Here is a 23,578-nt window from a genome sequence, read left to right as displayed (position 1 = left end):
CTGCCCCTCTTACTGGTGGTGTTGTACCGCACGCCATAGAAGTACTCGGGGCAGGGCCGAGCCACCAGCTGTCCCACAGCGCTGCGGGGCCAGCATGTGCCGATCAGGTCCACCGAGGCGTTGCACTGGGGACCTGCAAGGACAAAGTGCACAGGGTTAGCAGAGCTCTCTGGGCCACCATGGGCCGCTTCCAGGCTGCTGAAAGGTCAGGATTTGCCTGGAGAGCTGGGGCTGCTGCATCAGCTGGTGGGTCACCACAAGCTCAGCCCCCAGAAAACCCTCATGGCAGACACCAGATGGGCCCTGTGCAAGACTTGCAGGGGCCGGCTGAATCATCATGGCCATGACTTGTAGCAGTGGGAACAAAGCAACACAGACCCTCTTATCAAAGGAGATGGCCTTATTGCAAAAATTGGCCCCTTTTTATACCTTTAATCTCCACTTGACATGACTGAAACCAAACCGAGGCCTAACAGAAAGAGGGCACCCATTGGCTGGCTCAGCTGTAGCGCTGCTGTCCGCACATCCTATCACCCAATCAGCTTCCTGTGCATACACTTTCCATGTGTTCTTTCAGCCAATCAGCTTCCTTCTCATACCCCGTCCATGCATTCCTTCAGCCAATCAGCTTCCCACTCATACACTGCCCATGTGTTCCTCCAGCCAATCACAACCTCACTCCCAGCTTGACTCTCCTCACTCATAGCTGCCTCTCAGCTTTCAACCAACTTCCACCCATCCAGCCTGCAGCTGTGCCTTTCCCACTGGGCCTTCTGGTGAGCATAACCTGAGCAACTTTAACAATTGTAACCTCATATTCTACAATAACTGTTACTCTGGTTCTGTCTAAAAGTACTGGCTAAGCCAGTAAACGACTAAAACTACTGGCTAAGCTCAGTTCTGGCACAAACTTAGTTTTAGACCTGGCTTCCAAGTCCCCTGGCTCTGGTTTCCCAGCCCTGCTCCTTCCTTCAGCCACGATGTTGGCATCCAGCCCCACAACAGGCAATAAGCCAGACTTGCTCTTCCTCAGTGGTGTGTCCACTCTGGTTCTAAGTCTCGCCAAACATCTCACACCTCCTGGCTGCAAAATCTCCTTCCCAGCCATTCCCGTTGGTCTCTTCCAGTCTTTCCCGAGTAGAAAACTCCAAAGCTGCTTCTATTTCAGATTTCAAGGATTTGTGTGCTTTTCCCAGCTACACAAGCGTGCTAACGTAGGCATTAGGTATGCCAGATTGCAGGCTGTTTAATGTATAATTTGTGTATATTTAGAACAACATGTACCATAGCTAAATATGTCCCAGCCTGATCTCACAGTGAGGTCGGAAGCACAATGGCTACAATATCCATATACTACAATCTAGGGTAAGCAGAAAATGGGTGAGCAGGAGATGCTGGAAGAGGCAGAGTTTAGTCCAAAACACTCCTGGGTACCAGAGACGTTTGTGCTGCTTGCACAGAGACAGAAATTGCCACTTCCTAATACAAAACACCCCAATTCACAGCTCCTTGGGTGCGAAAACACAGCGTTTCCCCTCCCCCTGGATTTGTGGTTGTTATTTGAATGCCTTTCCCAAAAATTCCTATGGATAGAGCTGGCTAAAGAGTGACCAAAGGAAAAGAAGCAAAATACTGTTGATGATGATGATGATGATGAAGGTTTTTATGGAGGAATATTTGTTTTCATCAATTATCGGAAAAATTGACTCCTTGTTATTTTGTGATGTTCTCTGAGAAAATTTTCAGGGCTTTCAGTGTCTTCAAATATCTTAGTAAGGGAAAACAGCTTCCAAGCATGTGAGCTGGGGAAGCATCAGAGCATGGTGAGTGTTGCCTTCTGCCTCCCATAGCTTGTAGGAAGAAATTAATTTTAACAATGACCTTTGTTTTAAGCTTTGCTAATGTGTAGGGTTGCTGTGGCAACGTTCCCTTTACGTTAACTGTTTTAAGCCTGTATTTTGTAGGAAACAAGGTGCCTTTTATCACATGTATGTGTGTGCCTTTCTGCATCCATTTGAATTTATTGAGCTCCTTTGTTGTTCAGACCCCAATTTGACAGAGAAATAGAGGGTCACAGTTAAAAATTTTATGGTAACAGTCATCCTTGTAAGAAAAAAACAACCAGTAATTACTTGAATTAAGGACAAAGTTAAATTGCAAGTGCTCTCCCTGTTAGCCACTGAGGTGAGAAGCTGCGTGAATGTCTGGAACAGGAAAAGCTTCACTTGGAACAATGCAACTCAGGAAAATGGGGCTTGCACAGTACTAATGGGCACAGCAGCTCATGCAGCTATCACAGCCCCTCACGGGGACTGCTAGGGCTGGGCACAAACTCCGTTTTCTTTGCATTTTTTTTTTGCCTCAGTTCCCCTCCTGCATTTCAGGGTCTGTTCTGGGGGCAAACAGAGATTGCTCAAGGAGGACAAACAGGAAGAGTGAGTAGTTAAAAAGTCAGCAGGGCCAGAGAGCTCTCCACCAGTAAAACAAACCCACAGCAATGCAATTAATATAACCAACCCAAGAGACTCATGGAAATGATGTAGCTAGACAGAGGTACATCATTCTGTGATACATCTGCTCGAGGCTGGATTGAATATCTTCACCTTTCTCCAAGGCACTTGGTGGGATGCTGTTTGGCACTCCCATTAGAGCATGACAGGATCCCAGAAGACACCAAATCCAGTGGGTCCCGCCGGTCCCACCACAGGGAAGGTGCACCAGCATCACCAGGAGCTCAGCCCTGCTTGTCCCATGGGTCGGGCTGGTGCTGTGGGGTGACATTGGGGGCTGCAGGCAGATGAGGAGATGCTCAGCCAGGCCGTTGGATGCTCCTGGACCTCTCCCTGTGCTTCACCCCCATGCTGCCACTGGCAGCATTTGGAGCTCTGTCCCAGCAGGTTTTCATCTAGTGGGTGGCCACAATATTTTCCCAGGCTCACACTGAGAAAGGCTTGATGAAGAAAGCAGATGCTGCTCTTTCTGCTCTCTTCAGAAAAGAGAGATAAAACCTCTCCTGATGGGGAAGTGATAAGTAAAACAGTGAAGACAAAGAGTGCCATGAGGGCTGCAACATCCCCTTTTGTCACAGACATCCTTTTCACTAAAAATCCTTTCTTTAGGATTTTCCCTTCTGGGAAGCTGAGGCCCCAGCAAAAGAATGTAAACAATGGTTATCTGCTGCTGTGGAATGCAACAGGTGCATCTGTGATTGGCCCATCTTGGATGTTTACAATTAATGGCCAATCAAGGACTCAGCTCTCTTGGACAGAGTTGGAGAGAGCTCCTTTGTTATCATTCTTTTCCATTCTTAGCTTAGCTAGCCTTCTGAGAACTTTTCTTTCTATTTTTTTAGTATAGTCTTAATGTTATATATATATCATAAAATAATAAATCAAGCCTTCTGATCATGGAGTCAACATTTTTGTCTCTCTCTCATCCTGAAAACCCCTGTGACCATGGTCACACCCTTTGCCCAGCACAACTCCCTGCTCCAGCTCTCCCCGAATGGCACCTGGCTCCCAGCATTTAGGGCACTGTTTAGCATGGAAATATGTGTCAGTACTAAATGCTTCCTTGCATGCTCGACAGCCCATCCATGTCTGCAGGGGGACTGTTCTCCAGGTTCTGCACCCAGGTGCTCCAGCTTCTCAGCTCCATTGGCAGCACAGGTTTGGTCTTTGCAGATTTACAGCATGAAAGGTCAGTGAATTTCCTACCTGCACTCAATTCCCCTAATTTGGCTTCTTCCCACACAGAAACATGGTGTTTGGAGGAGGAAGGAGCAGGCCCTACTTTGAGACAGGGAATGTGGCACAGGGGAAGTCGCTCCAATCCCTTCTCACCCTTTGTGTTGTGCTGCTCTGAAGCATAAAGCTTCTTCTGAAGAAAGAAGTGTCTGTCCAGGGATTTACACTGAGACAACAATATCACAATAACTGTCTCAGGATAACTGTAGCAATATCCCATCTGTTTCAAGAAAACATGCTTCTCCAGCCTGCTCCCACCACTCACAGAGACCTTCAGGATGGCTCTGAGCTGAAGCCATGGAACCGTGTGACACCTGGCAGGGTAAAGCTCTCCACTCCCAGCTAATCTGTCAAGAGATTTTGACCAAATGGAGTATGGAGCATATTTACCCTGGTCCAGCAGTACCAGACGTGTCGCCACAGTGCTCTTGAGTTGGTGCCAGGAGGTCTGAAGTATTATCATACCATCAAGCCATTGCTGGAATGCTCTGGAGAGGAGTAAAGCAAAGCACATAACTGTGCTGGTAAACACATCCTGCTTTACACTGGGCAGAACTGTGCACCAGCACAACGTCCCAGTTTGCTGCCATGCACAGACACTCTGAGGGGTGGAAGGATGAAGCCTCTGTCCCCTTATACAATGCAGAGGGGCCAGGAGAAATGATGGAAATCTGAACTGCAGGCTCATTCCTGTGGCTGGGAGCGATAGGGTCATTTATCTAAGGTGTCTCAAGAGCCTAACAGCTGAAAGTTGCTAACTCATACCACTACCTGTCCTGAGCTCTTCTTCAACCACAGTTATCTCTGTCCACCCCTGATGTCCTCTGTGACTGCATTGCTGCTGCTGCCTCGAGCCTCTGGCTCCCTGAGAGTGTCCCCTGTGTCTCTGCTGCAATATTTGCATTTGGCAATCAGGGCTTCATCTCCACATCTAATCAAAATACAACTCACTGTGATGTCTGATGCATCAACTGTGAAATTGCACAAAAATCTCTCTGTGCCTCCCAGGCAGCTCCACCAGAGTGGTGAAGAAGAAAGACCCATTTCACACCTTATTGCCCCAAAACAGGGGCTGCCTTTGGGGGATGCTTTTACTTCCAGGTGCTGAAGTGCCAGGGAGGGGTGGCTGGGTCGAGCTGCAGAGTCACTCAGATGTTAAATGCTTGAGTAGCACCTTGAGGCATTGAGGGAAATGGCACTGGGGGAGAATTAATATTAACCTGGGGTAGAAATTGGGGTGGTGGAGCTGTTTGCCTTCACTGTGAGCAGGAGGTCGGTGCTCAGGATGGCTGGGAGCAACTGTGGCTGCCTCAAAGTAGATCCTTGCTTACACTCTGCCTCCAGCATTGCTTTCAGTGGCATTGGGGGCTTTTGTTTACCTTTGTAAGACTCCAGTCCTTAAAAATCCTCCCAAGCATTCAAGTTCCATGCTCCTTGATGTAAAATAATTACCCAGGCTAATTAAGCATTATGATAGCTATGGGCCGTTGTAATGAATTTTTGACTTGTTGCTATTCACCATCACTGACTGTCCCCTCGGGTCTTTGCTGCTGCTCTGGAGAAAAACAAATAAAAGGCACCAAACCTACCTTGTGCTGTTGGTATCTGATGCATCTGCTCAATGCTGTCACTTATGATGATCCATGTACAGATTTACAGCATATATATATATATATGTGTATATATATATATATATATGTGTGTGTGTGTGTGTGTGTGTGTGTGTGTATGTGTATGTATATATATATATGTATAAATATGTATGTAATATATATGTTTGTAATATATCTAATGTATATAATGCATATAATGTATATATTTGTATAATGTATATAATATAGTGGGTTGTGTTTGGGGCTTATCTTGTTCTCCTGACATGAACCACAGTGTTTGGAGTTGTTTTATAACTAAGTGTGGCAGGAAGTTCTTTATTCCCTGGGGTTGGCTGGGATCTGGTGGTGGGTGAGTGAAACATCAAAACCCTTCCCTGGCAGTTTTCCCAGCAGAGCCTTCTTGTTTGGCTACAACTGAACAGTCTCTGGCAGTAACTTCACTGCATCGAATCCAAAGTACAGTTTAACTGCTGTAGCTGCTACTCACACTGGGATGTGCCAGGACACAGTTTCCTACTGGAGAACCTCTTCATCTTCCCTCTTCCACTACAGTGAAATCTATGAATATCAGTGAGATGCTGTTAGCATCCCTGTTTCCCAGATAATGGAGCAGAATGGCCTTACCGACACCACTGTATGTTTAAATCCACTAGGATTTTCCATATAAAGGAGAGTTTTGTTTCCCAGAACTACCCAGTACCATGTCTCTCCCTCAAGTCCCTGCCTAGACTGCATCTTTAACCCTTTCTCAGCTCCTCATTAATATTTCCGCCTTGGTGGGAGAGATGCCAACGAGACTGAAAAGAGTCACTGATGTGAATTTGACCTTTATGAATTTAAATTCCAGACTCACCCCCGGGGAGTCAGTGAGTGAATGAAAGAGCAGAGGGATGAGGGCTCCTGGAGCAGCGTCAGTGCTTTGGGAGCTGAGCTGGAGTGGGTGGAAAGGCTCTTGGTCAAATTGTCACCTGCTGTGAAAGGTGTTACCAAACTTATCTGATAGTGCCTGTGAAGGATATGTTCTCATCACTCACTGCTTCTTAGCCTAAGGATTTTGCTGTATCTGGAACAATTAGATTTGCCTTATTTAATGCAAAGCTACGCTCCCTTCCCCCCTTGAAAAAACCTTCAGTTAAAAACCCATAGACATTTCTTTTTTTCTGCTTAGCTTTGGTGTCATTTTTATTTGCTTTAGGTGAACTGGCATGAAATGTTTCTTTCCTGACAAGGAATTTTCTGTGCTCCCCTTTCTCTCCTAAGCACACACACGGGATTGAGGATAAGAATTCATCATGATAACAAGCTTAAAGGAGTGGATTGTGCAGCCAGGACCAGAGGGGGATGAGAGAAATTGGGTGGCAACTCAATGAGTTGGGCTGATCAAGGCTTGAGAGCTCTGAATGGCAAAACAACCCTTTGAGAGAGCTCCGAGCTTGTTCTGCTTGAGTGCTTTCAGCTGAGCTGCTTTGGAAAAGCCTCATTGTTAATTAGTTAGGAAGAGGCTTTCCCATCTTCTCAAATTGTCCTTTCCCTCCCCAGGGAAGCAGTCCTGAAGCTGCAGGAAATGCTTTGCCCCGGTGGATGAAGTGACCTTGCCCCTCCCTGATGGACTTCATGACAGGCTGAGAAGGGGCTGCACACAGACCGTGAGGAGTTGAAATCATCAGCCAGAGAAATCCATGCTCTGAGTCAGTCCATGGGCTGGCTGGGAGCCTTTGGGACAGCACCTGTCCACATCAGACAAGGGATGCTGATCCCCATTGTGCTCCTTTTCAAGCCTAATCTGAGACTTTCATGGCTTGCAGATGTTTGGGGGTGCAGCTGACCTGACTTCCTGAATGCACCACATTGACCTCAAGTCCAGCCTGATATTCCTTCTTCACTGCTGCTGTGGAAGGCAGCTTTCTGATGGAGCATTCAGCTGTGCCCCTGTGTCCCAGTCCCAGCCAAAATCAGGGGCTCAGTGACAGGAATTTTTGATGGATACCTAGACTGTCAAGTTGGAGCACTGCACTGAGCCTGAATTCCCAGGGATATTACCCTGCACTGGGGGCTTGAAGGAAGATGGGTAAAACCATGGTGATAAGATGTCAGTGCAAAGGGGCCCCCAGCCATGTAATAATTAGCATGGTCTCCATGCATTTACAGAAGGCTGATCAATTATTCTTTATTAAGAAACCCATTGCTTTTTTATACCCTAGTTCACTACAGGTGGACCTAATTGGTCCTTCAATCCAAACACCATCACCATTGGCTAATTGAGAAACCACCCTTTGGTAAAGAAATTGCCATAACACATTCCACATGTTCGCAGTACCAGGTGCAGCAAGTGAGGATAAGAATTGTTTCTCATTATTTTTTCTGATCTTCTCACAGCCTTTCCCAGAATGATGCCTGTTTCTCTCTGTGGCCAGAGAGCTGCTGCCACAACAAGAGGGCAGGACAGGAGAGCTCTGTGAGGCTCAGGTGCTCCATGCCCTGGGATGACAGTTTGCACCACCTGCACCCCCTGAGCCTGGACAGAACAACCCTGTGGGCCTCCCCCCTCCACACCACTGCTATGGCAGAGATTTTCCAGCTCAGTGCACATGCTGGAGAGTGCTGGCACCCTGGTGACATCACTGCCCAGCTATTTATCATCTTTAAAACTGAGAGATGAAGGGACTGGTGACCCAGGAGAGGAGGAGAGCCCATGGTGGGCTATGTTTTGGAGGAGGGATGCTGCACACAGGCATGAGGCTGTGTACCTGTCCATGCATCCAGCAGATCCCCTGATGAGCCACGTGCTGGGGGACTGCTGGGCTTGTGTTATCAGCATGTGTCATTTCCCAAGGGTTGTGAAGACATTAACAAATTAAGTCTCAGGGCCCTGCTGCAATTCTCATTAGCATCATCCTGACAACTCTTCATGTTAAATAGCTCAAATCAAAGTTTCCAGTTTAGTAAATATCCCTCCATAGGAATCACTGTCTCCATCAGGCAGGGCTTAAATGGACCCCAAGGACCAGGACTGGTGCTGAATTCCACTTCCCAGGCAGACATAAGACAATTAGTTTCACTTCTGCCTCTTGTTCTAAGTCCCCTCCTCCAGCTGGAAATGGCCCTCACATATGCCAGCCCCATCCAAATGAGTTGCTCAGGAATTGCAGGTTGCATGTGTAGAAACAATGGACAATTTGCAAATCTGAAGCCTCACGTTCTCCCCCCTGACAGGGGAGATGGACACTGAGGTGCACTAAATCCTTGTTGTAATCATGTGGATAAATCCCCACTGAGCAAAGCCCAATCCCTGCAGAAAGCAGCACTCAGTGCTTGAGGATGGTGGTGATTCCAGGGCAATCAATCAGCAAACCACAGCAGAAGTTCTCCCCCTTTTCTGACCTCTCCCTTGGGCTTGGGAGGTTTCAGCAGGGGGTGGGAAAGGCCATGAGCTGGGCATGAGGATTCTCTGGGACCTGCCTGCTGCCCTGGGTCAGGATTTATCACAGCTAAACTCGGCCAAGGACAGGCCCTCGCTAAGCAGAGGGATGAAACCTTCAAGGGAGCAAAGCACATGAGTGATGACTAAGTTTCTTCTCTGACCAGACATCCAAGCATTGCCATTCCACAGGCAGCTTTTGCTGTTCCCTGGCTTTCTGCCTCCACCTCGTGGGCTTGGGAAGCTTCTTGCAGGGCAAGGTAGCCTGGATTTGGTCAGACACTGGATCAGCTGGTGCCAAGATGGGATTTGTTAAAAAGGAGCTGTTAATGCTGCTATTAATAGGTGGTGAGCAGCCATCCTTCAGCTCTGGGTCCCCATGGCCATCCCTCAGTGCCCAGTCCCGTGGCCATCCATCACCCTGACAGAGAGTTCCTTGGTGCCTGCTCTGATTCTCATTCAGTCATGGAAAATCAACACTGCAGCATCCCAGAGCTGGGGAGAACTTTTTTCCTTGTCCCTGTGAGCTCCACTCCTTCTCACACTTCTCCTCCCCCAAAACTTGTCGCTGAACCAGACCTGTCACTGCTGAGGTGACATCCAAGTCACATCCTGAATATAGGCTAAAAGCCAGTTTTGGCACAAGCTCTGACCTCATTGGATCAAACCCATGTACAATGTTGAGTAGGAGTGGGCTGTCCATGACCCTGCTGCTCCCACCCATCAGGACTGAGCCAGCCCTGGCCATAGCCGTGTCCCCAGAAGCTCTTTGTGACTGGTGGCCTCCCAAAGTGCTCAATGGCACCTGTGTAGGAGTGCTGGGGGGGGCAAAATTTGGCTGAGCCCAGAGCCACGGTGGCCACACTGCACTGGTGGCGTGGTCTCCCCAAAAATTCAAAACCTCCAGTCATCATCCCTGGGCAGAGGGATGGTAGAGGAGGGTGGACATAGGGGCCAAAGTCCTGGCGTCCCTGGGCATGGCATAGAACAGGCAGCCAGCCCTGATGTCTCTTTTTCCATCTCTGCCTCTGCCCAGCAGACATTTCTCTGTTTTCATCTCCTGAGATCTGCACCTTCTACCTGCCACCACTGTCACTCTGCAAGGAGGCTGCAGCAGCACCAGCAGAGGTGCAGCATCTGCATGTCCCACCTCCCCAAAAAGGATCCATGCAGCAGCAGACGAGCCCAGAGACACCCCTGACACCATCCTGCAGGCACTGGCTCAGCTGGGCTGGGGGACACTCACCGGTGAGGTTGGTGGCGGGCGGCAGGCTCTCGCAGTACTGCTCCTGGATGGAGGCTGCCACCGGGCTGTCCCACAGGAGGAACGCCTGCATGGACAGAGCAGACAGGCTGGGGTTATCTGTGCAATGTGCTGCTTCCCCTTCCCCAAAAGCCTCTTTGGGTCAGATCTGAGCGTGCCCATGTCTGGGTGGGTACCACCCCCAAAGCTTGCACGATGGACATGCACCATTTACAGGATGGCATCCTGGGGGAATTGTGCTTATCTGAGCTGAAGGCTGGGGGACAGCTCTCTGTTTCCCACCCAGTTGTCACTGACATCTTTTGTGAAAAATCCTTTCTTTTGGATTTTTCCCTCTTCTGGGAAGCTGAGGCCCCAGAAAAAGAATGTAAACAATGGTTATCTGCTGCTGTGGAATGCAACAGGTGCACCTGTGACTGGCCCGTGTTGGATGTTTACAATTAAGGGCCAATCAAAGACCGAGCTCTCTCTAGGACAGAATCGGAGAGAGCTCCTTTGTTCATTCATTCCTATGCTATTCTTAGCTTAGCAGCTTCTGAGACTTTTCTCTCTATTCCTTTCAGTATAGTCTTCATGTAATATATATCATAAAATAATAAATCCAGCCCTCTGATCATGGAGTCAACATTCTCGCCTCTCCCTTCACCCTGCAACCCTTGCAAGCCCGACAACACCCAGTGATCCTCTCCTGCCTTGAATACCCCCCTCAGCAAACCCTTCTGCAGCTCCTGCTGAATCATGGAACCTCTGCTATTCATCATTTTAATCAACACTTTTGGGTTTACCATCTTTCAATCCTGAGAGCAGACAGGGGAAACATGATGAGCCTGACACCACGCTTGGATTTTCAATCCCTTACTGAAATCACAGCCTTGTAAGCTGTCAGTGGGAAGATGTTCATACACATCCTTAAGGAGATCTGATCCACAGACAACCAGTATTTTTTTTAGGAGAATTGTCAAGCAAACACCAACATTCCCATTGAGTTGAAAAGCACTGACCACATCTACCCAGCTCTGCTAAAACTCTACACAAGGAGCTATTTCAGAAAGATGATTATTGAATTATTGTGCCTTTGCAGGAGTTTGGGGAAACTAAAAGTGAGAAAGGCAATTGCCAGAATGAAGGGATTGCAGAGATGGCAGAGGGATGGTGCTGTTGGTCTCACAACTCACCACAGTGCCAGATGAGGGGAGGAGGGGACCTGATATTTTGCAGAAAAGAGTGACACAGGCTCATCCCCTCTCCTCCACCAGCACTAATGGTGGATGAGACTCAACTCCACTTCTTTCACCTTCAGCGAGTGACCAAACCCCCTGGAGAAAAGTCACTGACTAAATGACAGAGCTGCACCCCAAAAGACATCACACACAGATCCCTTGGGGAACAGCCCTGAGGTGTTCCTGAAGGCAGGAAGGGCTGTGCCTCCCCTGCTTGCAGGAAAGCTCCCAGCTCCTTGGGGACAACCACCTCTGCCTTCCCCATCAGCTAGGCTGATTCCTAGTGCCTGACCCCCCTTCCTGAGTGCCATTTACCTCCCAAACTCCTCTGAACACGGAGAAGACATTCCTCCTCTTGTCCTTGAGCCATAGAAACACTGTCTGCCCTTGCTGGCATACCCAGCCATCTTCATGCCTTAGCAAGGCATTAACAGGATTTATTCAGACACAGAGACAAGCTCAGCACCCACTTGCTTTTTTCCAAACAACTGTTTACTGCCTTGGGAAGCTGGTTTTGACAACAAGAAAGATGTCAGGCAGAGGTATAAATGGAGCAGAGAATAGCTGCCTTGTGTGACTGCTCCAGATGACACAGAGGATCCGGCAGCTCAACCCTGCCCCGGTGTGAGAGCTGTTTGGAGCTCCTGGGTGCTGGTCCTACAGGAGCCCCGCACCTCCTGAGTCTCCTTTCAGAACCTGAGACCACACAAACTCCAGACAGGGAGGAATCAAGGTGTAGGGAGTCTTCTCCCCTCTGTGTTGATGCCCACAGCTGGTGCCCACCACACCTGGTGGCTCTTGGCATTGGCAGATGGGACAGAAGGGTTCTACCCAAAAGATGCCTGGGATAGTTTGTCTATCTGAATAGGCTTTCAAGTGTTAATTGGATGTGTTTCTCCTAATCCCAGCCTGCTCCATCCTGGTAGTGCCCATTCTCCTTCCAGACACAGGGAGAGGTCTTGGCACTGAGCAGCACATGGACCAAGCCACAGCCAGAGAGGAGTGTGGATGGAGCAGTCACTGGCTCTTTGCAGGTTTTGTAAATGACCTGAAACAGCTACAGAAGGAAGAAAGAAAGGAAAAAAAACAATCCCCAAAACAGAACTAATACTAAGAGTTTTTTTAACCAAGCTCTGAGTCTTGTCGTACTGCAGTGTGGCCAAAGCTCTTGATAGAGGCAGAGTTTAGCCCCACTCCTGTCAGCACTTTGAGGGGAATAAGCAGGGGTGGTGGCAGCTGCAGGGAGATTTGCCCCCGTGAAAAAAATTCTTATTGCTGGTTGCTGTCTTATCTGTTTTACTCTTTGTGCGTTAGTGCAACCCCTCCCTGTGCTTTTACAGAGAGAACAGGTCAGAGCTCTGTCCTTGAGGAGCTTCTGGTGCCAGAGCATTGCTGCTCTGTAAGATGCCACATGGTGCCCAGCAGGGCCCAGCCTGGCCGGGCTGCAGCCAAGCTCACCTCAAGAGCCCCGACACGGCAGTGGGTCGTGCTTGGGCCAGAGAGGGGCTGTGTTCCTCCACCCTCCTGACCGTGCCTTCACACAGCCATGGCAGATCCTGCTCTGCAGGCAGGAACACTCTGTGACCTCCCTCAGCCTGCCAAAATCCTGGGGAGCCTCAGCTGAGCTCTCAGCTGTCCGGGAAGGAAGGCAATCTGCTCCTCTGGAAGCAGCCGCTTTGCACAGAGCTCACAGTTCGCCAGGGGAGCTGCTCCCACAAGGATGGGTGATGGTTCTGCCAGGAGCTGCATGGGCCCGGTGGGTGCCAGCAGCTTCTTCTCCATCAGGAGCCACCACTGTCTCCCCTGCTGTTGCCTTAGCATCCGCCCAGCTCCCTTCCAGCTCTGTAACATCTGTGTTTGATACACAGATGTGTGTCACAGCGGTCACAAGCATTGCAGGATGGAGAGAGAGACGAGAATGTTGACCTCGTGTTCGGAAGGCTTGATTTATTATCTTATGATATATGTTACATTAAGACTATACTAAAAAGAATAGAGAGAAAGTTCTCAGAATGCTAGCTAAGCTAAGAATAGAAAAGGAATGAATAACAAAGGTCTGGGTCTCAACAGAGAGACTCAGCTCTGCCGTGAGTGGTCAGTAAATCCAAACATCCACCTGAGACCAATCATGGATCCACCTGTTGCATTCCACAGCAGCAGATAACCATTGTTTACATTTTGTTGCTGAGGCCACAGCTTCTCAGAAGGGAGAAAAATCCTAAAGAAAGGATTTTAATGAAAATACGTCTGTGACAGACGTGGTTCTGGTTTAGTATTGGACCTCACAGAGCACCAGCTCCTTCCTTTCATCCCCACATTTTCTGTAGCAGGACCAGCCCCCCCAGTCCTCACTGCACAGCTCAGACACAAAACCCTGACACTGCTCCCATGTTTCCTGCATCCCACACAGAGCAAACATCTGCTGTGGTTGGTGTCCTACCACCCACCGTGCCAGGGCTGTCCCAGAGGGGAAACTGAGGCACTGAGGACCACCTGCCTCAGGTCACTCAAGCTGTGGAGCATCGTGTGGGACAGATTTCTCCAATCTGGACACACCAACCATGTCCTGGTGCCACCAGGGCTCCAGAAAAACCCCAGCTGTTCCTGTGTCTGTGGTGATGGCAGGTCCCCTGGGCCAGGAGATGCAGCATTGTGGACTAGGACAGTGTCAGCTCATCAGCACTGGGAGTCTGGCTGCTGCTGTGAGGGTGAGCAGCACAATCACACACACATGGTGTCAGTCTCTGTGACCTGCCACTGACCTGGCAGAAAAATTCAATTAATAACAATTAGGAATTAATGTCCCCTTGTGGTGCTTTTGCTCTCCAAAGCAATCCATGGACACTAATTAATACATTCACATCCAACTGCAATATCACCCCCTGTGCTGTGCTACCCAGAGACAAGCACGTGTGTCATTGTCATCCCCGCCACCACTATAATGTTGCCTCAGAAAAGAGGGGATCTGCATGGCAGGAAGGGCTGACAGCTCTGAGCACGATATAGATGCCTTGTAGCCTAATTAGCAATCTAGGAGGTGCAGTGCCGAGGGGCTGTAATTGGAGAGCAGAGCAATTAGCAGGATTGAAGCCTGGCATGAGGCCGTGGGAGACAGGGGCTTGCACAGAGCTGGGGAGGGCAGTGGGAGCAGTGGACAGTGGTGGCCACTGTGATCTTCCTGGCAGGGGGGACAACCCCATCCACTCTGGAGCTCCCTTGCTGTAGGGACCTCTCTGACACATCAGTTCTGCTCCCTGGCTTGGCTGGGCTTGCTGCCCACTACAACACTTGATGCGGAAGAGGAAAGACCTCCTGGAACACATGGGCAGGGAAGGGCTGAGCAGCTGCTGCCCTGGACCTTTGCTGAGGCTCCCCGGGGCATTAGGCTGGGATGGAGCCTGTTCTTGGCTCTGAGCCTGCAGCAAAAGGTGCCAGACGTTGGGTGTTAAATACAGTGATGTTAACAGAGCTGGATGCCAACTTCGGGTGGCAGAGCAGCATCAACGGTGTGGGGAGGGAGCGGCATGTCCTGCCAGGACTGCAGCTGGAGGCTGAAGGTGGCCTGCAACAACCTTAAAGACTGAAAGAGCTGCCCCTCAAATGTGCCTGGAGGTGCCTCCAACCCCCCCATGTCTCCCGCCTTCACTGCAAGGGATCTCTTTGCCTTTGTCTCCTCTGGCTTCCAGGCACTGTTTTCTGCAGCTGGGGAGCTCCTTACCTGCTCCACCTTGAGGGCTTTTGCTTGGAAGCATTTGGAACAGTTTCCAAATTAAACCTCCAGGCAGCATCTGGTCCATGAAGAACCCTCTTTACCCCTTTTAGACCTGGCAGAAACTTGCTTTGCCAGCCATGACCTCAGGGCTCCTCCAAGCCCCTGTGCTGCCCTACCAAGCCCCCACTGCTCCTTCATTTCTCTTCCAAAGCCCATCCCCAGCCCTGCCATCATCGAGACATCAAGGCAAAGCTCAGGCAATGGAACAAGGCTCAAAGCAAGACTCGTGCGGGGATTTTCCATGGCTGGTGTTACTCAGGGGGAGAGCAGGCAGTGAGAACATCTCCCTGCTCCATCTGGCATTAAAATCTGCGAGTTTATTAATTAATCTGTATTAGAGGGCCAGTCCCTGTGGTGTGTAAACAGGAGCTTTAGTGAGTGCTTTGGTGAGTGCTTTCTTTGGGTTCAAAAACTGTTCTCACAGACAAACAGTTTATTCTGTTTGGAGTCTCTCTCCAAGTGTGCTGGATGCAGATCCTAACAAAAGAATATCAATCAGGGCTAAATGAATGCCCTGTAAAAACTGATTTATGAGCAATTAAAGGTTTTCCTGGATTAAGCTCAGGTCTCCCTCGCATGCCATAAATAATTCTGATTCCATTTATCTGTCAAGAGAGACATGAATTTTTGGGGACAGGTGAAAAAATGACTAATGGCATTTGGGTGTTGGAAGCTAAAGGCATCATCAAGCTGGGGAAGGGCACGCAATCCATGCAGCTCCTGTGAGATCTGGATTTGCAGGGGCAAAGGCTGCTGAGAAAGATTGGAGTGATGGACACTCCAAGCCTGGGGAGGGCTGTTTTTCTTAATTTTATTAAACTGTCCTACAGATTGTACATGTGGAACTCCTGTGAATTGACAGATATTTTCAGTTTGGGATTGGACATTTTTCCCTCCAGCTCTGTTCCAAAACCCTCATCTTGACTGCTCCAAACCTCCTCCTTCACCCATCACCTTTTTAGGTTTGAACATCCACAGTTAAATTCCCCATAATTTTTTTCTGGTTTATTCACATTCACAGCTCAGGAAAGCTTGGCCACACCAAAGCTGCATCTGCCACTGCTTTTGCACAGTGGATAGTGCAGATTTCAGGGTGGAAGAGGGACTGTGATCTGCAAAATACCAACACACTTTGCCCTTGGCCATTGGAACGGAGGCGACTGCTCCTAGGAGGGTGACTGTAGATAAAGCAGAGAAGGAGGGTCTCTTCATAGCTCAGAATACAGTTAGGGAAAAAAGGAAAAACAACAGATGGGCCCTGGGTATGTTATTCCATCTTCAGAAAGAGCCACCCTCTCCTGAGTGACAGCTCTGAGTGTCGGACAATGGCTCCTGGGCTCTGCTTGGTGGGGGAACTCCGTGGATTGGGGGTTGATTTGGGCTTTCTCTGGGTTCAAGAGCTGTTCTCACAGACAAAGCCACGGATGCAGCCTCTATAAACACTGCAGACTCAATTGCAGCCTGCACTTGTCACTCACAGTGAACTTCTAGGCTAACCCTGTGCAGGATTTTGGGTGAGCAGAGCTGGATTTCAGGGCAGGGTTGAGCTGGTGATGCAGGATATTCTGATTGTATTCCTATACATCCTACGGTGACAGTGCAGCTATTCTGGGAACAGGCTGTGCCTTTTCCATTCACTTCTTTGCTGGAGATGTGAAACCACAGGGATGATTTCATACACACTGAATCAAGCCCAGCTTTTAAGGAAAGCGAGGACTGGAAGAGATCCCCAGGGTCAGCACGTCCTGCAACTGCAGCTCTGCATCTTATGCAAGGATTCGAGTATGGAAGGGGCAGGGGCTGCTTTTTGGGCTTATTGCTGCTGGAGGTGGTCAAGTGAGAGGAGAGGGGAAACTATCACACCCTCATCATCAATCCCTGATTTTTCATAAAATGCTTTTGCAGTTTTACAAGCCCCAGAAATGTAATTGGCTCCTGACAGAGCTGCAGGTGGACTAGTTTATTTTTAATCACTTTTTTAGTTTGTTTTAATGACTTGCAGGGTGCCAGGGAGCACTTGGCAGCAAGTTTGGCTGCCTGTCTCCTAGTTTGTCTGTCCGACCTCCTGAGGCAAGTCTGTTCAGTAAAGCAACATGAGCAAACCCATGCTGAAGTGGAGGTGCAAGCCAGGTGCATGGGGAGCACCTGAACTGTGCCAACCCAGTGTCTGCAGGGGAGGTTTGTCCCTGCTGACTCTGGGTTGGAGCTGGGCTGCTGCAGGTCTCTGCACTCACAGGCGGGATGCTGCTGCATCCAGGTACACCTGTTTGCAGGGATGCACTCACAGCTGGACTTTCGTGGTCCTTTAGCCCATGTTGTCCCCAGGAGAGGGTTGGGACGGTTCTGGAAAAGTATCTGAGTTTTGAATGCGTGTTTTTATAAGGAGAAATAGACAGCTTGACTGCAAAGGGGGAGATGGTTGTAGATTGGCAGTTTCTTTTTTAAGCCAGCTGGGAGAGGCTTCTCTTTGTCTGGTCTGGTTTTTGTGACCCCTTCCCCACTCCTGGTCCCAGCCCCAGCACAGGGGTGGCCTTGTCTCAAACTCTGGAAGGTTTGTGAGGACTTGTTGCTCCACCTTCACAAGGAGAATATCCTTGGGGGACACCTGGGGATGGCACAAGAGTCCCCTGAGCCTAAGGAGCTTTGACAGAGGATGGGAGCTGTGTCTCACACCTTTGGGCTTCTTTTGGACCACTTTTTGCTGACTGGGGGTATTAGGAGCTGTCATGCTCAGTGGCTGTACCACCAGGACATGACCCAGTACTGCACTGGGTCTGTGCTGTAGAAGGACCTGGGCTGGGGGAAAAGATCCTGCCCTGTCTCATCTTTATTTCTTACATCAGAGCCAAAGAAAACCTGAACCAGGGGATGTAACAGCAAAAGAGCTCCCATAAATCCTATCAATCAGGCTTAGTGGGTTGCAGCAATAAGAGAGAGCAGCTGCTCAGAAGAAGAGTTTTTAGAAGCAATACCAACTAGGCAGGGGGTATCCTGGTGCACATCAGCTCTTCTCATCATTTAGTGAGAACTTTCCTGGCCCAGAGGAGCAGCAGATGTGTGAGGTGCACGGCCCGCAGGGTACGAGCCATAGTGGTGCCAATGGGGAGGGCTCTCCCTCTGCTTTACCTGCTGTTTTAACTCTGCAGTCCCAGCTGGGCCACTGAGACACCATTCTGCAGCCAGCCAGGCAGATTTGCTCTTTTACCCCTCCCTGACACAGAGGTTGTATCAAAAACCTGATCATTTTGTTTAACTGCCACTATAAGCTTGTTCAAATAAAATTCAAGATTTCACTGGAAACCCCTTCATCTCATTTGCCCAGAGTTTGGGATTCAAACAAGCTTTGGGCTGTTTCCCTCCTTGATGAGCCCTCAAGGAGAAGGAATATTGCTTCTGACACAGCATTTGCATATTGTGCAGAGCTGCAAAATTAGCAGTGGCTACAGTTCCACAGCGATCAAATTAGAGAGAAAGTCTTGTGGTTTGCAGGTGCAGGGTGGTAAAAGAGAGGGTTCCTTAGAAAATTAATTATGGGAGGTAGGGCTGGACTCTGTATTTGCATTGTCCACATCCATCACACCCCCAGAGTGGCCACCCCCTCCCAGCAGCCTGGGAAACTGGTGGCAGCTGGTTTCACTGGGAGGTGCAAGGCTGGGAGCTCCTGGGCTGAGCTCAGAAGGACCTGGCTGTAATTTTCCCCTTTAAATGATCCTTTCACTCACTTCAGCCCCCCTCCCCGATAGTTTCTGAGCATCACGAGCTCTTGCCAAGCCCCAGTGCCTCGACTGGAGGAATTCTCCCGAGAGCCCTTTGTGTTGCGGTTTCTCTTTTTACTTTTCCCTTCAAAGAAATTGAAAAGTCACTGCGGAGAACGCGGGCGATGCACGGCGCAGGGGTGATGGGGAGGGGGCAGAAGGGCCCTTTTGGGAGAAGAGGACTAAAAGCATCTTACCTGCAGGAGGAGGAGGAGGGCAGGACGCAGGCTGGGCACCATCCTCAGCTGCCCGTGCGCCCAGCTCCGCGGGGCATGGCTGGCAGCGTCCCCGCTCCCGCTGGGCTGCTTCTGCCGTCGGGGCGAGAATCCTCCGGGCTGGCAGCGAAGGAGCCTGGCGGGTCCCCGCGGGGCTGCGCAGAGGCTGCGGCTCCTTCTGCGTCCCGCTCCTGCCTTTTATAACCTCCCCGGAGCCGGTGCTCCGGCTGCCCACCTTCCAGCTCGCCTGGCGATGGGCTGCATCCCTCCTCGCCAGCCTCCCACTCCCCCTTCCCTCCCTCCTCCTCTCCCTCCTCCCCTTTCCCTTTCTCCACCTCTCTGGTGCCTTCCAACTCGGTTTGATTTTTCCCCCTTTCTCCTTCCCTCGCTCAGCATCCTCAGCAGCAGAAACTTCCCCCGGCCCAGGGACCACCCTGGCGGCTCTCCCGGGGGGTTTTGGGGGGTTTCTCCTCTCCACCGCTCTCACTCCCATCGTGCAGACGCTGTGGGGTCTCTCCTGCGGAGCCTGCGGGCTTCCCTTGTGTCCGCAAAGGGTTCGGGGCTGCAGCGTGCCGGGGATGAGGATGAGGATGAGGATGAGGATGGGTGGGCGTTGTGCATTCGGGGATCTCGCTCCAGGGCTGTGTCGCAGGAACTGGGACAAGTTTCCCAGTTTCCCCCAGGTTTCCCCCGTCAGCTCTTGCAGCCCCTTTGCAAAACGGATGGTGAACACGAAGGGAGGGCAGAGGCCTTTTTCTCCTCCACAGGGATGGGGTGGAAGGGGTTTCAGCCCTGCCTTGTGAGGAGATGCTCCCGAGGGAAGGACGGGGATGTGGGGCAGGTGGGTGCAGGTCTTTGACACAGCAGGGCTGTGCGGGGGTGTTTGATCACAAGGGCGGACCCGGAGGAGCTGGGGGTGCTGCTGGCTCCGAGCTGTGTCCCGCAGGCTGGGAGGGGCAGAGGTGATGGGGCTTGAAATGGTGGAGAAGGGGGGGACAGTGGTGTGGGATAGCCTGGATGATGCTCCTAAGGTCTTGGATAATGACATTTCCCTTCTCTCCCAGCATAACCCCCAGGCTTTAAAGGGTCTCCTGTCATATCTCTGTGTCTCAGCTCCTGCAGTCCCCAGGCAGCCATCCCCTGGGGAGGGATTCCCCACACCCCTGTCTCTTAGGGTTGCCATGGTCAGGATTGGGTCCATCCCTGAGTTGGATGAATTTCTGGCTGGGTTAAACCCGCTCCCCCATGCCAGGGCAGTTTCAGAGCATGTCTTCTGTACTCACTGAGGTTTGGGGGCTGCCCAGCTGTGGGTGCTGTGCCTATCCTGGGAGTGAGCCAAGCTCCATCAGCCTGAGGTGAGCCAGAGCAGACAGCCAGACAACACACTGTGCTTCCTTCTTTCCTTGAGGAAACAGGGATCAATGAGGTCTACTGCTGGGAGGGGGTGCTGGAAAGCATGGGACCACCATCCAGGGGTGGGATATTTCCCTTAGGTGCTGATGGTTCATCCACCACCAGCCTCTTGCAGGGTGCTGGATCACGCTCCCAGCTGCAGCCTCTGCCTCTGGGAATGGCTGCAGACCACAGCAGGTTGCAGATGGATCAATAGGAGGGCAGTGTCCCTCGATGAATTCGCAGCCACAGCCTCCATCCATCTTCACTGAGCTGCTCTTTGTCTCTGGAGCACCTGAGAGGGCAGGAGGGGATCGAGGTCCTCCCTGAGCTGCAGGACCAAGGCACAAGGACTGGCCAGGGCTGTGCCCCAGCATGTGGGGCCCCCTAAGGGTAAATATTCCCAGCCCAGTAACTAAGGGGAATAAACAACACAGACATAAATCTTCTGGCATTAGCTGGGTTAAATTAATTATGTCACTGCTTTGGCAAAGAAATCTGAAAATATATAAAGCTCTGGTAAATTCAGGAAACTTTTTGTTTCTGAGGTCTCTTAGCATCCCTCCCATGACAAGTATGGGATGAGACAGGCTCCAGAGCCACCCTTGAGTTACCTCTCACTTCAATAAGCCCATGGAAAATGCAGAATTTTCTAAAAATGGCTTGAGAAAGCTTGCTCCTAATAACTTTGAGCATCCTCAGCTGAGTGCATCATAGGATCATGGAATGGTTTGAGTTGGAAGATCATGTACTCCCAACTCCCTGCCATGGGACAGCTTCTACCATCGCAGGTCTAGGGCACAGCTCCTGGTCACAAAACACACTCTGGTTTTGGGGGCTGCTCAGGGCTTTGTGCACCCAGGGGACAGAAGGAACCTTGCAATGAGAAGCACCAGAGATCTAATTCCCACACCAAGATCAGGGAATGTCTTTCACCATCTCAGCCTGCCCATGGCCACCAAGTGTGAGATGGCCATGCTCTGCTCAGGTGCCCTAAGTGTGAGGTGATGCAGGGAAGGCAGAAGGGAACACTAAGTATTTTTAGTTAAGGAATTTGTTGCCAGGGACATGAAGATAATTCCTTCCCCATATATCAGGGAAAAGGCTGCAGTGCTGTTTGAAGCACCTAATTGAGGGGATTTATAGTAAAATGCAACTTGTCAGATGTGGCAAAGGAAAAATAGAACAGTCCCTGAGACATGGGAATCAGTGCATTCGTCATGGTTAATCTCAAACTTCTCGGTGTGGTGCAGAGACAAACGTGGGACATGGGTATTAGGGATGGAGACAATGGAAAGAAATATCAGCTCTCCAGGAAGGAGGGAGGGAAAAGGTTTAGTCTGACTTATCTGCCTTTGGTAAATTATTATTATTTTATGTAACTGCATGTGGTTTGATGGTCCTATGTCTAAGCAGCTTCATGACAGCTGCACTTAGGGGCTGTTTGTGGGACTTACAGCACTGCCCTGCTCCTACCCTGTCCCTGTAGCCAACCCTCCCCTGGCCTGGGGAAACTCCATGTGTCCCTCCTGCACTGCAGGGATGAGACTGGTCCGTGCACTGAAAGGGTGCAGGGAAATGCATCCCTGCTTCTCACATGGAGCATTGGTAGCAGGGCTTTGCTTCCAGCTGGGACATCTGTAGGAGAAAATAATCCTCAGTGTCCTGGACATTTAGGTCAGGTTGGTGGAGGGGTGAGGTTTGGCTTTTCAGCTGAAATCCCAGCTGAGATCAGCAGTGTGCCTCGATTTCCTCACCTGTGTGCTGGGACTGTTCTTTCCCAGGAGTGGAGCTGGGAATGCTCGGGGCGCAGCTCGGGGGAGGACAGGCTGTCAGCACGTGGGGCTGTGTTAGCAGCTGCAGGCTGAGAGAAAATCCAACCCAACACATTAAGTTTCTCCCAGGAGACTTGTTTTTTGCCCTGCTTTTAAAATTAGTTTCCAGGTTTTCTGTCCTGTGTCCTTTTCCCTTCTCCTAGACCTGCAATGAGGGGAACACACTCTCAAACTCTGCCTGACAAAAGAAAGTGGCTGCTGGGACTGGGTTTCCCTCATTCCTGCTCACCACGTAGTGTAATCATGCCTCACATGTGGGTATCCCTGTTGTATTGGACCACTCTGTCACCTGCTTCACCCCTGCAAGTCTCACAGCTGCTCTGAGATGAAGAGCAGGAAAGCTGAAGCCACAGCCTCACTGGTAACATTGCAGGGAAGGAAACCAAAGATTGTTACCAACCTCATTTAGTGAGTATTACCTTAGAGCTGTGCTGGCAGATTTTCTTGGTCTTGAAGGCTTTACAAAATGCTTGGGTGGCCCCTGGACACCTCAGACCCCTGTTTGTCCCATCAAACTCTGCTGGAGATGCAGAAGTTGGCCGTGCAGGAAGACAAGCTAGCGTCCTGCTGGGAGAAGGAAAACTCAGACACATGGAGCTGTGTTCACTCTGAATTATTGCTCCATGCAGCAAGTGACTGATTCCTTCATTTACAGACAATTCCCTCCTGCCATTTCTTCTTCCCACACTGTGTGCATTGATAGGAGATCCCACATTTACAAAAACATGGCACCTGCAAACTAAAACAAGCAAACTCAAGGAAACCCACAAAGATCTGGGATCTAACTGAATTTCTCATTTGCTTCCCAAGTTTCTCAAAAGCATTTGCCATGTTTTTCAAATTGCTTTTGGGAGGATGTGTCAATTTTGAATAGAACAGAAACACAAAAGCTTTTGTTCTTCAGCTAATTAAACCTCAAGGCAGAATGCTAAACTGATCATAATAAAAGTCATAATTATTATTTTTCTCATTCAAAGCAAAGTCAACTGAAATTTCCCAATCAGCAGTTGGCATTTCCCATCAAACAGATCACAGTGGTTTGTGGTTGGGAAAAACTCCATGGTTTTATTCTGGAAACTGATCCCACCAAAGCACCAGCAGAAAGTGGCTCTGTCTTCACACACTGTGTGACAGAGAGATGCACAGAGAGATGCCCTGTCAGCTTTGAGCCTCTTTGTGGCTGTGTCTGGCAGCACAGGGACCCATCACCATTCTGCTGTGTTGTACAGATGTACGTGAGTTCCATGGATGTACAAGGATGTACAGAGGCTCTTGCATGGATCATGGAATCATAACATTGGAAAATACCTCCCAGACCACAGAGTCCAACCTGTGCCCCATCCTCACC

At 50.1% G+C, this 23,578-nt stretch overlaps 1 protein-coding gene across 1 annotated transcript in view; it reads right to left on the bottom strand.

Annotated features, from left to right (window-relative positions):
• Positions 1 to 19,201, bottom strand: part of LOC134430903 (corticotropin-releasing factor receptor 1) — a 31,598-nt gene extending 12,397 nt beyond the window's left edge. The window contains exons 1-3 of the mRNA XM_063178788.1: positions 18,986 to 19,201; positions 10,024 to 10,108; positions 14 to 133 (exon numbers count right to left, since the gene is read on the bottom strand). Of these exons, the coding sequence (XP_063034858.1) occupies positions 14 to 133; positions 10,024 to 10,108; positions 18,986 to 19,027 (247 nt within the window). The 5' untranslated portion in view covers positions 19,028 to 19,201. The remainder of the gene's footprint in view (positions 1 to 13; positions 134 to 10,023; positions 10,109 to 18,985) is intronic.
• Between the last annotated feature and the right edge of the window lie 4,377 nt (positions 19,202 to 23,578).

Source organism: Melospiza melodia, chromosome 30 (genome assembly GCF_035770615.1).
Source record: "Melospiza melodia melodia isolate bMelMel2 chromosome 30, bMelMel2.pri, whole genome shotgun sequence".
In the NCBI taxonomy this organism is placed as follows: domain Eukaryota; kingdom Metazoa; phylum Chordata; class Aves; order Passeriformes; family Passerellidae; genus Melospiza; species Melospiza melodia.
Note: the sequence above shows the minus strand (reverse complement) of the source record. Positions and strands in the feature narration are given on the sequence as shown.